Source organism: Chelonoidis abingdonii, chromosome 1 (genome assembly GCF_003597395.2).
Source record: "Chelonoidis abingdonii isolate Lonesome George chromosome 1, CheloAbing_2.0, whole genome shotgun sequence".
Taxonomy (NCBI): domain Eukaryota; kingdom Metazoa; phylum Chordata; order Testudines; family Testudinidae; genus Chelonoidis; species Chelonoidis abingdonii.
The window spans coordinates 152,622,391-152,636,613 of NC_133769.1; the positions used below are offsets into that span (position 1 = coordinate 152,622,391).

Here is a 14,223-nt window from a genome sequence, read left to right on the forward strand (position 1 = left end):
GGAAAGCAAACAAGAGCACAGACCACCACTCTATCTACTGTACAACCACCTGTCCTCCTCCCCAAGTTCCATATCCTACTCACCCTGATGCCCAAGAAAAAGGGGTAGGGGGGCAGCTATAGGCACCTAGCCACTGCACTGCAGAGCAAGGCCCAAGCAACAGAAGGCTGTCATTCAGTTTTGATTTGTAGTGTGGCTACAATAAACCATATGGCCTCATCCTTCCCACCCGGGATACCTTATCAATTATCTCCCCCACCCCCTTTTAAAAATAATAAAAAAAGAAAGCATGGTTTCAAAACAATAGTGACTTTATTTCCTTTGCCAGCTGTGATCGGAGGGGGAGGGAGAGGGTAGTTGGCTTACAGGGAGTTAAAAAAAAAAAAAAAAAAATCAACAAAGGAGGCAGGTTTGCATCAAGGAGAAACATACAACTGTCACACCCTAGACTAGCCAGCCATGAAATTATTTTTTAAGCCTCTCTGATGCGCAGAGCGCCTACCTGTGCTCTTCTAATTGCACTGGTTTCTGGCTGTTCAAAATTGGCAGCCAGGTGATTTGCCTCAACCTCCCACCCAGCCATAAACATCTCCCCCTACTGTCACAGGTATTACAGAGCACACAGCAAGCAGTAATAACAATGGGAATATTGGTTGCGCTGAGGTCTAACCTAGTCAGCAAACAGTACCAGTGAGCTTTTAAATGTCCAAATGCACATTCTACCACCATTCTGCACTTGCTCAGCCTATAGTTGAACAGCTACTGACTACTGTCCAGGCTGCCTGTGTAAGGCTTCATGAGCCATGGGAGCAAGGGGTGGCTGGGCCTCTAAGGATAACCATTGGCATTCAACATCCCCAATGGTAATTTTCTGGTCTGGGAAGTAAGTCCCTTCTTGCAGCTGCTCAAACAGCCCAGAGTTCCTAAAGATGCTAGCATCATGCACCTTTTCCAGTCATCCCACGCTGATGTTGGCGAAATGTCCCTCTGATCCACCAGTGCTTGCAACGCCATTGAGAAGTACCCCTTGCAGTTTATATACTGGTTGGCAAGGTGCTCCAGTGCCAAGATAGGGATATGGGTTCCATCTATCGCCCCACCACAGTTAGGAAAACCCATTGTAGCAAAACCATCCACTATGACCTGCATATTTCCCAGAGTCACTACCCTTGATAGCAGAATGTCAGCGACTACATTGGCTACTTGAATCACAGAAGTCCCCACAATATATCTGCCCACTCCAAATTGATTCCTGACAGACCGGTAGCAGTCAGGCATTGCAAGCTTCCACAATGCTATTGCCACTCGCTTCTCAACAGTCAGGGTAGCTCTCATCTTGGTATTCCTGCGGTTCAGGGCAGGGGAAAGAAACTCAGAGTTCCAGGAAAGTGGCCTTATGCATGCGAGAGTTTCGCAGCCACTGGGAATCATCCCCTACCTGCAACACTATGCGGTCTCACCAGTTTGTGCTTGTTTGCCAGGCCCAGAATCGGTGTTCCACTGTATCAACCAGCCCCACTGACGCCATGATGTTCCAATTGCCACAGCCTGTGCTTTCAGGAATGTCTATGTCCATGTCCTCCTCACAATCGTCCTCATGATGCCATCTCTTAACCAGGTTCTGCACATACTGCAGTATAATGCGAAGTGTTTACAACAGCGGGCTCCATGCTTGCTGTGCTATGATGTCTGCACGGGTAACCCAGGCAAAAAGGTGCAAAGATTGTCTGCAGTTGCTTTCAGGGAGGGAGGGGAGGGGAGGGGAGAGTAATGACATGTACCCAAAACCACCTGAGACAATGTTTTTGCCTCATCAGGCAGTGGGGCGCTTAACCCATAATTCCAATGGGCAGCGGAGACTGTGGGATAGCTTCGCACAGAGCACTGCTCCATGAGTCGGTGTTTGCCACGGTAGTGAGGATGCATTCGGCCAACTTAATGTGCTTAGTGGGGACATACACAATTGACTGCATAAAATCGACCTAATTTCATAGTGTAGACATACCCCCAGTGGCTACTGCCAGCTCTGGGGTGGGGATAGATATCAGGGACAGTTGCAGAGATAAAGAGTTAAGGTACACACTATTTCGTGGTTTTCAAAGGTATGATGTAGGTATATTAGACATTCTGGAAGGGCATGAGACACTGCTGGGAAACTGTATGTTAAAGTTTTGGGGCAATTAATATGGCTTAGATCAACCAGAATTTACTGACTTGATGCAGGAATCACATGCAGAAATCTTATTGCCTCTGTTATGCAGGTAAGAATAAATTACCAATCTATTAATCCTTCCCTGTTTCCAAGGTCAGTCTATGGGATCCCTGAAAGATTGTTCTCTTCCCCATCCTCAATTATATATGCAGGAACAGGAGCACTGCTGATTTTACAGCAATGGATGAGTGACTCACCCTGCTGAAAAAGTGCACTGCCCCCTCAGCTGGGGAATGAGAGGCAAAGGCCTCTCAGACACCCTATCCCCACCACAAATCCCCAAGGTATTAGCAAGCCTCTCTCTATTTCTTGCACTGGATGGAAAACAAATTCCAGTTGGGTCCCTTACCCCATCTCTGCCAATAGGAGGTGGTCCTCTCCACTACCATTGGCTGCTTTGGGATTTCAGGCATCTGCATCAAACTTCCCCCAACAAAGTGAGACAACACCTCATGAGGGAAAGTTTATATAGATATGTGCACAGATCTACTTTATTTTTTTTTTTTAATATATATATATATATATAGATATATCCTTTTTTTTTTTTTAAAACAATCCCCCACAAAAACCCATCTGCACCCAGCAAAACAAAGAACAAAATCAAGATGGCAACTACACTCTGGAGCAAAATTGTTCCAGGATCCCATAGAGCCAAAATGGCTGCTGAGCACCACTGCAACTTCCTTCCAGGCTTCCATGATATTCTGGTGCTAAGGTGACTGAAACGGAGTTAGTCCTATGGCTCTTTAAATTTACCTGTCAAAGGATAGGGTAAGAGACATGGAACAGAAGAGCTGAGGTGGTAAGAGATGCCAACAGAGGAATGGGAGAGATTGCTAGGGGATGGAGGAGAGAGGGAAGCATAGAGCAGATGGGAAAGAATGAACGTGCAGAAGAACTAGTTGGACAAACAGACGCTGGGGATGAGTAGAGAAGTGTCACACTCAGGACACCTGCTTTTTAACCCTGCTTTCTCCCTCTCACCCTCCCAGGAGTTCAGAGATCCAGCTAGTTTGATTTAGACCAGATCTTTGCGCTGCCCCGGAGCCTGCAGAGAAAGAAACACAGTCTCAGAATGGAGCAAGAGGCCTATGGACTCACCCCCACATCCTCGCCCAAGGCACATGAGAAGAAGTGGCTGTGATTCTCAGATGGGGATGGGTGCCACCACAAAGGAGGTGTATTGCCTCAAATCGAGGATCTCAGAGATTCACTCCGGATGACTGGGGTGCAGGGCTCCGCTGGCACTAAGCCTGCCATAGTATGTGTGTGAAGGAAGAATTATTGCCCTGAAACAAAGGCCCCAGAGGCTCCCCCCGAATACACATGGAGAGGGGTCATGCTCAGCTGCGGCTGCTCCTCACCCTTTGGCTTTAGAAGCTTTCTTGCTGGTCTGGCGCTGGTTGGTGCCAGGAGCTGGCTCCCTGAGCTCTGTCAGATGCTGCTCTGGATCCTGGGATGTGGCTGCTGCAGCTGCTGCTGTCGTCACTTTAATTGTCTTCTTCAGATTTGCCACCTGCCAGGGTTGGAAAGCAAGAACAAAGGACATTCTCAAGGAAAAGCCATGTTAAACTAGAGTTAAGTTTGCAATATAGGTCAATAACTAAAGAGAAATATCTCAGCAGCCTTTGAAAGCTTTGTAGTATGGGGTGGTGTCTCGCTGCACAATGATCCTCCTCAGGCATGAGCTTCCAGAGGGTTCTGATGAACAGTAAGTCTATGTTTTAGTCACGAGTATTTTCAGTAAAAGTCACAGACAGGTTACGGGCAGTCACTATATACCCCAGACTAAAACTTTTTTTTTTTTGTGGGTGGGGGGGGAGAGAGGGAGGACTAGGGGTGCCCAGGGGTGCTGTGGGAGGGTGGCAGCAAGTAGCTCAGGACCCCTGTGGGTGCTAGGGGTGCAGGCGGGTGGCCTGGGACCCCTGCTGGGGGGCACAAGCAGGTGGCCTCCACCCAGGGCACTGGCTTCGCAACTTCCATTGGCTGGGAACCGTGGTCAATGGGAGCTGCAGGGGCAGTGCCTGCAAGCGGAGGCAGCATGCAGAGCTGACTGGCCACGCTTCAGCCTAGCAGATGAGCGAGGGGATGTCACTGCTTCCAGGGAGCCCCCCGGGTAAGCGCCACCCAGAGCCTGCCTCACCCCGGCCCGTGCCCCAACCCCCTGCCTCCTCCCACACCCAAACTCTGCTGCTGCTGCTTGGATGGGGTGAGAATTGGAGGGGGAAGGAAGCAGTGGCCCAAGACTGCCCCAGCAGTGGCCAGTGTGACTGGCACAGGGGCTGCCTAAGCTGCCCCTGAGCCAGGCACACTGGCCACTGCAGAAGTCGTGGAGGTCACAAAGCCACAGAATCTGTGACTTAATGAAGAGGTATGGAATATAAAGCCTGGCTCAGATATGGACTATAAGGCCTTTCATCTGTAGGGCACTGATTCCAATCCAGACCCAGGTCAAGGGAACTGGCTGTTCTGCATCAGCACACTCACCTCACTCTCTATCTGCTGCTTTAGGCCCAGCTGTTGCTCTTTATGTTGGTTGGCTCGGCTAACCTGCTCCTCAATCCCTGACAGGACAACCTCACAGCCCAGGCACCTACAGAGGAAAGATAAAGCTGAGCAGGCTGGACAGTTAAACACAAAGGCACTGCAGTGGGGAAACTGGATGGCACAGGTACTCTGCGTACATACAACTACACCTTGAGAGCATCAACAAGTGTTTAGGAGGAGATGAATGCATCTGATAAAAAAGGGCATAGGAGCAGTAAGCCCCTAGTAAGGAAAATGTGGGAGGAAGGCAGTCTGTAGTGGGAATGATGGCAGGGCTAGGGGGATTGAATCACTGAAGGGATGTTGGGAGCTCAGGGTTAGAGGGCAGATTTAGCCCAGTGAATTTCAAAGTAAGCTGGGGGAACCCCTTGTCAGCAAAAGGGACTTTGAGAAGGTTACAGTCCCCCTGCGCTCTTCCAGCAGCACAAAGGAGAACCTGGAAGATTCTCCCCCATATCTGGAGATGTCTCTTCACTACCTGCAGAAATCAGGGGATTTTGTGGGCTGCCTGAGGCTGGAGTTGTCACATTCCTGCAACATGTGGGCATTAGGGGTGTTGCAATGGCTCCAGGGGTTTGAAATCTCTTCACCACTCCAGCAACATTGGGGGGTGTGAGCATCTCATCTGTAGCACCGGGGGTGGGGAAAGGGGGGGAAATGTTTCCTCATCACTCCTTCAGCGTGTCAGGGTGTGCGCCTTCTCACCACTCTGACAGCATGCAGAAGGCTTAGGAGAGGCTCATCACCACTCCTATAGTTGGGGGGGGGGGAAGGGAGGAGGGCACAGAGGGCTGGGGGCTTTCTCCTCACCACTCCTGCAATGTGCGAGTGATGGTGCTTAGCTCCTCCCTGCGGATGTCTCGCCCGATACTGTAATCGACCTCAAGACGCTGATTACGCTGGTCCAGGCTCCCACGCAGCACATCTGCATACACGGCCTCAATCACTAGGTCCTCCAGCTGCCGCACATTCTTCAGCTGCAACTGTTCCAGCAGCACTGCATAGGGGATGCACTGCATGTGGGGAAAGCATAGGTAGTTAGTATGGGGTGATCCCAACAGGAAGGGGAGTGGGGGAACGAAGCCATTACCTTGATCTTGGCAGCCAGAGTGACCACCGACAGGTGCCTCAGCTTGTTCTTCTGAGCCTCGCTCAATGGAGGGAGGTTCCCAGCTTCAGCTGCTCTCAGGGAAAAGAGCATGATATTAGAGCTAGAGATGTCCCATCTCACCCTGGCCCAGAGTCCTTTGCCCCACATCCATTTCTCAAAGCTTCTAATGTACATTTTTCTTGGCAAGGCATCTCCTAAAACTCACACACCCCTTGGCATGGAGGAAGCGTTCCTGAGCTCCTTCCCCTTGCCTTAGTCCTGCTCCTGCAATTTCTGTTTACTCCTCTGGTGATCCCTAAATAATCCCCTCTCCTCCACAAGGTCCATACCCCTAACCACTGGCAGATGGTTCTCATAACCACCCCCCACACTCACACCTCACCACAGCCAGGAAGCAAAATGGAAGGAATCGACTCTCGGAATCTCTGCCCAGAACTCAGCTCTGTATTATTTGTATTCCAATAGCATCTAGAACCCCAAACAAGATCAGGCTCCCACTGTGCTAGCCACCATACACCTATATAGTAAGAGAGAGTTCCTGTCGCAATGAACTTCCAGTCTAGAAAGACAAGATAAACAAAGAGTAGGAAGGGACACAACACAGGAAGAGTGACTTGCCTGAGGTCACACAGCAAGACCAGTAGCAGAGCCTAGAATAGAATCCCAATCTTCAGAGTTCTAGGTCAATGCCCTATCCACCAGCCCATGGTGCCTGCAGAACCCCTTCTGCTCTCTCAGATTTCTGTAGCTCTTTGAGCTCCCTCCAATTTGTCACTGTCTTTCTGGGATTGAAGGGTCCAGTACTGAGCAGTATCCTAGGTGGGGTCTCCCCAGAGCTGTAGAGAGAGAAAAACGATTCCCTCCCTGCTCTAGAATGTAAGGCCTCTGCCTATGCATCCCCAAAATTGCCCTGACCTGTTGTGTGTTTCTAGCCCATCTGAAGCCCCTGTGCCATTTGCTTCCCCTTTTCTCCTTAGTCTCTGTCCACCTTTAGGGTTGCCAGGTGTCCATTTTAAAACCAGACCAGTTGAAATGGGACCCTGGCAGCTCCAGTCAAAAAGTCCGGTTGGCGGTGACGGCAGGCTCCTGGGAAGCAGCCAGCATATCCCTCCGACTCATAGGGGAGGGGTGGCAGCAATGGAGACTCCATGCACTGCCTCAGCCCTGAGCACCGGCTCCACAGCTCCCACTGGCTAGGAACCATGCCCAAAGGAGCTCTGGGGGCAGCACCTACGGGCAGGGGCAGTGCGCACAGCCCCCTGGCCGCCCCTCCCCCTAGGAGCCAGTGTGACATGTCACCACTTGCTAGAAGCTGCCTGAGGCTACACTCCACACCCCTTCCGGTACCCCTGCCCCAGCCCCAGCCCAGAGCCCACTCCTATACCCCAATCCCCTCAGCCCCAGCCCAGAGCACCCTCCTGTATCCCAAATTCTTGAGCCAGCCCACTGAAAATGAGCAAGGGTGGGGGAGAACAAGTGACAGAGGTGGGGGATGGAATGAAGGTGGTAGGTCCTCAAAGGGACAGAACAGGGGTGTAAAATTTTCTGCAGTTATAAAGTTGGCAATCTTTCCTGCTTCTTAGGAGACAACAGGCCCACATCCCAGAGCACTAGGCTACAGGGACTATAAGAGAATGACACACATACCCAAATAATCAGCATATGTCCCATATGCGAAGAGGGTGAGCAGACGGAAGACGGAGGAGAATTCATTCTCAGCCAGCTGCAGGGGAGAAAAAGCACTCAATACAAACAGTAAGAAACTTTGCACACCACAACCTGACCCCTTATCCCCAGTTCCAGGGCACATCTAACACAAATCCCATTTCCCTGCTTTTTTCCACCCAACAGACCCCCAAGTGTTTTTCAATCTAGGGAACAGTGACAGATTCAGCTACCCACCAAAACGCTGCTGCACCGGGGTGGAATGGCAGATGCTTAACACCCTTCACAGTATTTAAGGAAATTGTAAACAAGCTCCACTAAAGCGGCAGGAGCAGATTGCGGGAAGCAGCCAGGGGTACTGGAACTATTTGCACAGTGGGGTGCTGAGAGCCAAACCCTGTATAGGATGAAAACCACTTCCAGCCAGGGGCTCAGCAGCTGCCCCAGCACCCAGGGAAGCAGGCTGAGCTGCGGTTGCCTGGGATAACGCCAGGGATTTTGACCAACCAGCATCTCAGCGTTGGGCTGGGCTGGCAAGAAGCGCCCTCGCCCAACTCCGCCAGCGCCACCCAAGCCCTGGGGGCCTCCTCCCGCAGGGCAGCGCACCCTGCCCGCTCCAGCCCCTGCTGCACGACCCCCGCCGAGCCCGGCGCTCACCTCTCGGACGTTGGGCAGATCCAGCAGCTCCCCGAAGACGTAGATCCCGGGCGCCTCCAGCACCTGGTGGATGAGGCTGACCAGGGCCGCCCCGCGAGCCGACCGGGCCAGCGAGAGGAGCTGCTCCTGGCTCTGCCCCGTCACCTTCACCTCGCCTGCCATGTCCCCCGCGGAGCGCGGCGCGGCCCCACCACGCGCTGCGGGTACAAGCGGGGCGGGAGGGCTCTGGGCAGAGCAGACACTCCCGGGCCCGCCCCCACGTGCCCGAGAGGCGCGTGAGCACCGCCCAGCCGGGCTCCTACCTGCCTGCGGGGAGCTCGGGGCCTCCCGCACCTGGCGCTGGTTTTCCTCCTCTATGGTACTCGCCTCCCAAGAGAAGCCACATCCGGGGGTCTGACGTCATAGAGCCCCCAGACCACGCCCACAATACCTTTCTCTCCTCCCCGCCCCTCTCCATTGGTTCTGTCCACGGAGGCCGAGGAGGAGTTGCGTTCCCTCTCTGGTCCCGCCTCCGCCGCTCTGCCATTGGTCGAGTGGCTGTGCCTGTGGCTGGTTGAGTGACACTGGTGCTGTATCGCCGCTGGGGGATGTGCTCCAGTCTGCGGACGCAGAGCCAGTGTTATGAATCCCCGTTCACCAAACCTCCCCTCCGGAGCAACAGAGACAGACATCAACCCGCTCCCAGAGCGGGATAGAACTCAGGCGTCCTGACGCCTAGGCATGGAGTCATAAAGGTTGGGGCCAGAAGGGCCCACCAGATCATCCTCTGTATATCACAGGCCACCAACACCTGCAGACTAAACTGAACGACCAAAATATTACAGCCCACAGGAGAGTAGACTATTTTTGCCACAGGCAGAGAATAGGAGGGAGTGAGACCAAGGTGCACCAGTGCCTTGCAACATCAGGGAAATGATTATGTGACATACCCAGATAATTCTGGCAAGTGACCTGCACACACATGCTGCAGAGGCAAAAACAAAAAAACCCAAAGTCACTGCCAATCTGACCTGGGAGTAAATTCCTTTCTGTGTCAGGCTGAGGCCTTTTCCTGCCGCCATATTAGGAGAGCAGTAGCCATGAGCCAAGAAGCAGAAAGTCACATTTTCACATTCCTTCTAAATTACATTAAAACAATGTAATATCAGGCTTTTAAGAAGGCGATCCTGTCCTAATAGGATCCACCATCAACAGATAAAGAAACAGATCTTAAGATGGTTAAGGAAAACTTAGTTTGATAGCATTCTCTGGCATGAAATCACTTATCAACAGTGGTGGTTGCAAAATTGTTACTTCATTATTGTTTTGTCTTTATGGTCCTCACTTCTCTATTGTTTGCATGGTCACTGTCTGGTTCTTTGATTGTTTCTGTCTATTACATAACTAATTTTGCTAAGTATAAATCAACTATGGTGGAGGGTATCAGAGGGGTGGCCGTGTTAGTCTGGATCTGTAAAAGCAGCAGAGAATCCTGTGGCACCTTATAGACTAACAGATGTTTTGGAGCGTGAGCTTTCGTGGGTGAATACCCACTTCGTCAGACGCAGGTAGTGGAAATTGGTGGAGGGATATGATTGGTTAAAGAATTGTTTTACAGTATGTTAGGATTGGTTAGAAAATTGTTTAGTAATATGATTGGTTAAGGTATAGCTAAGCAGGACTCAAGTCTCACTATATAAACTCAGGTCCAAAAGGAAGTTCTTTAGAACCAACTCCAGAACACAGCCTCAAGATCAGAGCTGCCAGGCCTCAACACCTTGCCAATCACACCATGCAGAAGCTGGAGTCCCTGGATGAGCTGATCCTGACTGGCCAGCAGGAAAAGTTCATCTGCCTTATTAGGAGTGGTGAGCATTGTATGCTTAGTGTGTGTGTTCTGCTTTGGTGACTGTTAATAAATAGAGGTTAAGGACAGGGCCAGCTCTAGGTTTTTTGCCTTTCCAAGCAAAAAAAAATTGGCTGCCCCCCGTCCCAGTCCTGGACTCCTCACTGCACCCCCCCACCCCCGCTGCCCCAGCCCTGGGCTCTCCCTCCCAACACCTACACCTTCCTTCCACCGCAGCCCTGAGTCACTGGTAATTCGCTCCCAGGGCCGGTCATTCAGCAGGAATTTTAGATGTGCACAGAACACAGACAGGATTGGTTCCCATATTGTTTCAGAACTGCAGTAAAGTGGAACAATTTTCAGCTGGTGTGATTGGAGGATATCTGGATGCATATTATAAGACTGTAAAAGCAGCAATGAGTCCTGTGGCACCTTATAGACTAACAGACGTATTGGAGCATGGGCTTTCGTGGGTGAATACCCACTTCATTGGATGCATTCACCCACGAAATCTCATGCTCCAATACGTCTGTTAGTCTATAAGGTGCCACAGGACACTTTGCTGCTTTTACAGATCCAGACTAACATGGCTACTCCTCTGATATTGTAAGACTGTCCTCCATAAATGAGGAAAAGTTGAGGTGCCTTTATTATTCTTTTGTTCCACTCTTTCTATGGGGAATTTGCCAATGCAATATAACTGTCTTCCTTTTAAACAAACAAAAAAGGCAATGGCTGTTGAAAATAGCAATTCCAGTCCTAACAACCACTGGGAAGCATTTCTTGCTCAATCATTTCTTATCCTACTTTTTCTACAGCAAGTTACAGTGGATCAGTGTATTTGATTTGGGAGAAATGAAGTAACAGCTGCCCAAACTGAGCTTGAGCACTCCTGAATTTTGAGGTGTTCAAATCTGGAAGGCAAGTGCTGGGTGTGTGGAGGTGGGGGCTGTGGGATCCGCGGGGGAGCACAGCAGCATGTATGCAGCAGCATGTCTGGCATTGCGCGGAGCCAGACATGCTGGTCTGAGTGGCACGGTAAGGGGGCTGGGGGGTTGGAGAAGGGGTAGGGGGTTCAGGGGGCAGTCAAGGGACAGGGAGCAGGGGGGGTTGGATGGGGTGGAGATTTGGGGGAGCAGTCAGGAGCAGGGAGAAGGTGGGGTTAGATGGGTCAGGGGTTTGGGGGGGTTAGTCAGGGGACAGGCAGCAGTTAGATAGGCATGGGAGTCCCAGGGGTTTGTCAGGGGACAGATAGGGGGTGAGGTCCTAGGGGGGAAGTTGGGAGGGGTCTTAGGAGGGGTCAGTTGGGGACGAGGAGAAGGGAGGCTTAGATAAGGGGTGGGGTCCTGGGAGGGGGCAATCAGGAGACAAGGACCAGCAGTGCTTAGATAGGGGGTGGGGTCCTGGGGGGCAGTTAGGGGCAGGAGTCCCAAGAGGGGGTGATCAGGGGACAGGGAGCAGGGAGGGTTGGATGGGTTGGGGTTTCTGTGGGGGGCAGTCGGAGGGAGTGGATGGTCGCAGAGTGGGGCTACCCTCCCTCCCCATGGAGAGTACTATTTTTTTGAATGTTAAAATATGGTATCCCTACTCTTCACAGTGCAGCTCTCCATTCACAGCAAGCTGCAGCATGAGGTCTCAGCTACCTCCCTCCCTCTCACTTCCTTTCCTGTTGGTAGTGGCCAAGGGAATGCTGGGAAATGTAGTTCTTTCCCTGCTCCAGGACTGGCTCTATAGACAGGGAGCTAACCAAGGAACTACAGCTCCCAGGGCCCCCTGTTGGTTCTCAGCTGCCATGGTGGATCCCTGCCATCCCTGCAAATGGACTGCCCCAAGCACATGCTTGCTTTGCTGGTGCCTAGAGGTGCCCCTGGTTAAGGATATTACTGTGTAAGGCTCTTTCACTGGCAAAAGGTTTTGTATACCTGTGGAGCCTTAAGTCCATAGGGAATCAGTGTTATACCCTGCACCCATGGAAGGGTAGAGCCCACAGAGGGGTAAAGATGGGTGCCTTATACCTGGAGCCCTAGGCACTGGGAAAAGGTTAGGGTGACTAAATTAGCTGGGTTACACTAGAAGGCCATGGAAGGGTAAAGGTGGGTGCCCTAGAGTGTGTGTAACAGAATTTTGTGTGGGTAACACCTGACCCCACAATATGATGAAGATAGAATATCAAGGTTGGAAGAGACCTCAGGAGGTCATCTAGTCTAACCCCCTGCTGAAAGCAGGACCAATCCCCAGACAGATTTTTGTCCCAGATCCTTAAATGGCCTCCTCAAGAATTGAGCTCACAATGCTGGGTTTAGCAGGTCCTAGCTCAAACCACTGAGCTATCCCTCCCCCCTCTCAGTTAGACCCTAAGCATGTGAGGAAGAACCAGGCAATCAAGCACGTGAGAGAGAAAATGCTTGGTACCACCTAGGGTGACCAGATGTCCCGATTTTATAGGGATGGTCCCGATTTTTGGGTCTTTTTCTTATATAGGCTTCTATTACCCCCCACCCCCGTCCCGATTTTTCACATTTGCTGTCTGGTCATCCTAGTACCACCTCAAAGCCCTGACCCCCCTGTTCAATGTCCCAGCTTAGCCATGGCTTTCCCTGATGCTATGGAAGGAGATTAAAAAAATCCCTCACAGAAAATATGGGAGGGAGGGGGAATCTCTTCCTTAACCTGCCAGTGGCCTGCTAAAATCCTGAAGCAGGAGAGAGAAACCAGAAGTGAGCCCCAGGGCTATTGAGACTCCTCCCCTGCCCCCCCATCACAAGCAACCCCATCACATTCTTAATTTGTCCATCTCTCTCTTAAAACTAATTAAGTTGTTTGCCCCTAAAACTCCAGCTGGGAGGCTACATTTGTAACAGTTAGACCTCTCCATTCACAAGGTCAGGAACAGATTATTCACTCCCAGGTCTGGTCCACACTTGAAAGTGTCATAGGTATAACTATTTAGGTTTAGGTTTGGTTTATAGTATAAAAGCCGTAGTGTGGACATGGTTACACTGGTATAAAGATGACTTATACCTGTAGAAGTTATTTCCTTTTTTGTATAGTATAAAGCAACTCTATACTAATGGTATGGCTACATTGCCTATGTTACAGCACAGCAGCACTATGACAGGAGCAGTGTAGACACACTTTATCACCAGGGAAGAGCTCTCCCGGCGATAAAAAAAACCCACCCCAAACAAACCACTGTCTATACTGCCACTTTTCAGCACTAAAACTTTTGGCACTCGAGGGGTGTTTTTTCACACCCCTGAATGACTAAAGTTTTAGCACTGAAAGTGGTAGTGTTGACACAGCCTTATGTAACTGCATGCACAGTAAAGGGGTTGTACAACTTTAGCAATACCGGTACACAGGGCTTGGCTACACTGGAGAGTTGCAGGGCTGGTAGTAGGACAGCCGCGTCCTGCAGGCGCTCATCCAAGGAGCGGACATGGAGGCAGACCGCAGCCGGGGATGGGATTTAAAAAATGAAATAAATAAAGTCGCCCTTCTAGCGGCGGTTCCCAGATTGCTCTCGCCTATCGTGGGGTCGACGCTGCAACACATTCTGCGGATGATCTTCCTTTCGCTCCCATAACGGTAGAGTGCGTGTGCTAGATTGTCAGAAGCTACTGTCAGCCAGCGCGTCCACTCACCCATCCCGTCCCTCCACAACCCACCAGCGCACAATGGACCAAGGTGTGCTCTCTGTGAGGAATAGCTGCCCCACAAGCACCACTCACAACAGCGCTGGCAACTGGTGCCAAGTTGGACACACTGCACGCTGGTCGCTGTCAGTGTGGACCACACATGCAGCGCTGGTCCGTACACAGTGTACGAGCCACAGCGTTGTAAACTACCACGCGTGCAAAACTGCCAGTTAGCTCAACAGCCTTAGAGGATGGTTGGATAGTACATCGCAGCGCTGGGACCTACACTCGCACTTTCAAAGCGTTCTGCCGTCTCAGCACTTTGGAAGTTTCCAAGTGTAGCCATACCTGAATCCTCCGAATACTCTGTAGGCCCAAGTTACATGCGCTTTTGTGCCACACTGGCGGAGCCAGCGCTGCATCACCAGCGCTGCAATTGTAACACCAGGCGAAGCAGGCATGTACAACAGGCCGCTGGCAAGCAGGGAACGATGCGTTGGCTAACTCGCACTCGTATGTGGACCGTTGCAAGTGTGGATGATAGGTGGAGTAAGTTGCAGCGCTGAAC

The 14,223-nt window shown here is 51.3% G+C and overlaps 1 protein-coding gene across 1 annotated transcript; it reads right to left on the reverse strand.

Annotated features, from left to right (window-relative positions):
* Positions 1–313: 313 nt before the first annotated feature.
* On the reverse strand, positions 314–8,568 carry COPS7A (COP9 signalosome subunit 7A). Its single transcript, XM_032801993.2, has 7 exons — positions 8,193–8,568; positions 7,518–7,593; positions 5,850–5,938; positions 5,570–5,772; positions 4,700–4,805; positions 3,577–3,728; positions 314–3,260 (listed from the first exon to the last, which is right to left on the reverse strand). Exons 1-7 carry the CDS (start codon positions 8,352–8,354, stop codon positions 3,221–3,223), a joined length of 828 nt encoding a protein of 275 aa, XP_032657884.1. The 5' UTR covers positions 8,355–8,568; the 3' UTR covers positions 314–3,220.
* Between the last annotated feature and the right edge of the window lie 5,655 nt (positions 8,569–14,223).

Bases quoted from the DNA above. Each gene is read 5' to 3' on its own strand.
- COPS7A (XM_032801993.2), bottom strand. From the start codon at position 8,354: ATGGCAGGCGAGGTGAAGGTGACGGGGCAGAGCCAGGAGCAGCTCCTC. The intron at 5,939-7,517 runs GTATGTGTGTCA...CCCTGAGAGCAG, and splicing joins GACATATGCTGATTATTTGG to CTGAAGCTGGGAACCTCCCT. The intron at 3,261-3,576 runs GTGAGGAGCAGC...CTTTCTCTGCAG, and splicing joins AAAGCTTCTAAAGCCAAAGG to GCTCCGGGGCAGCGCAAAGA.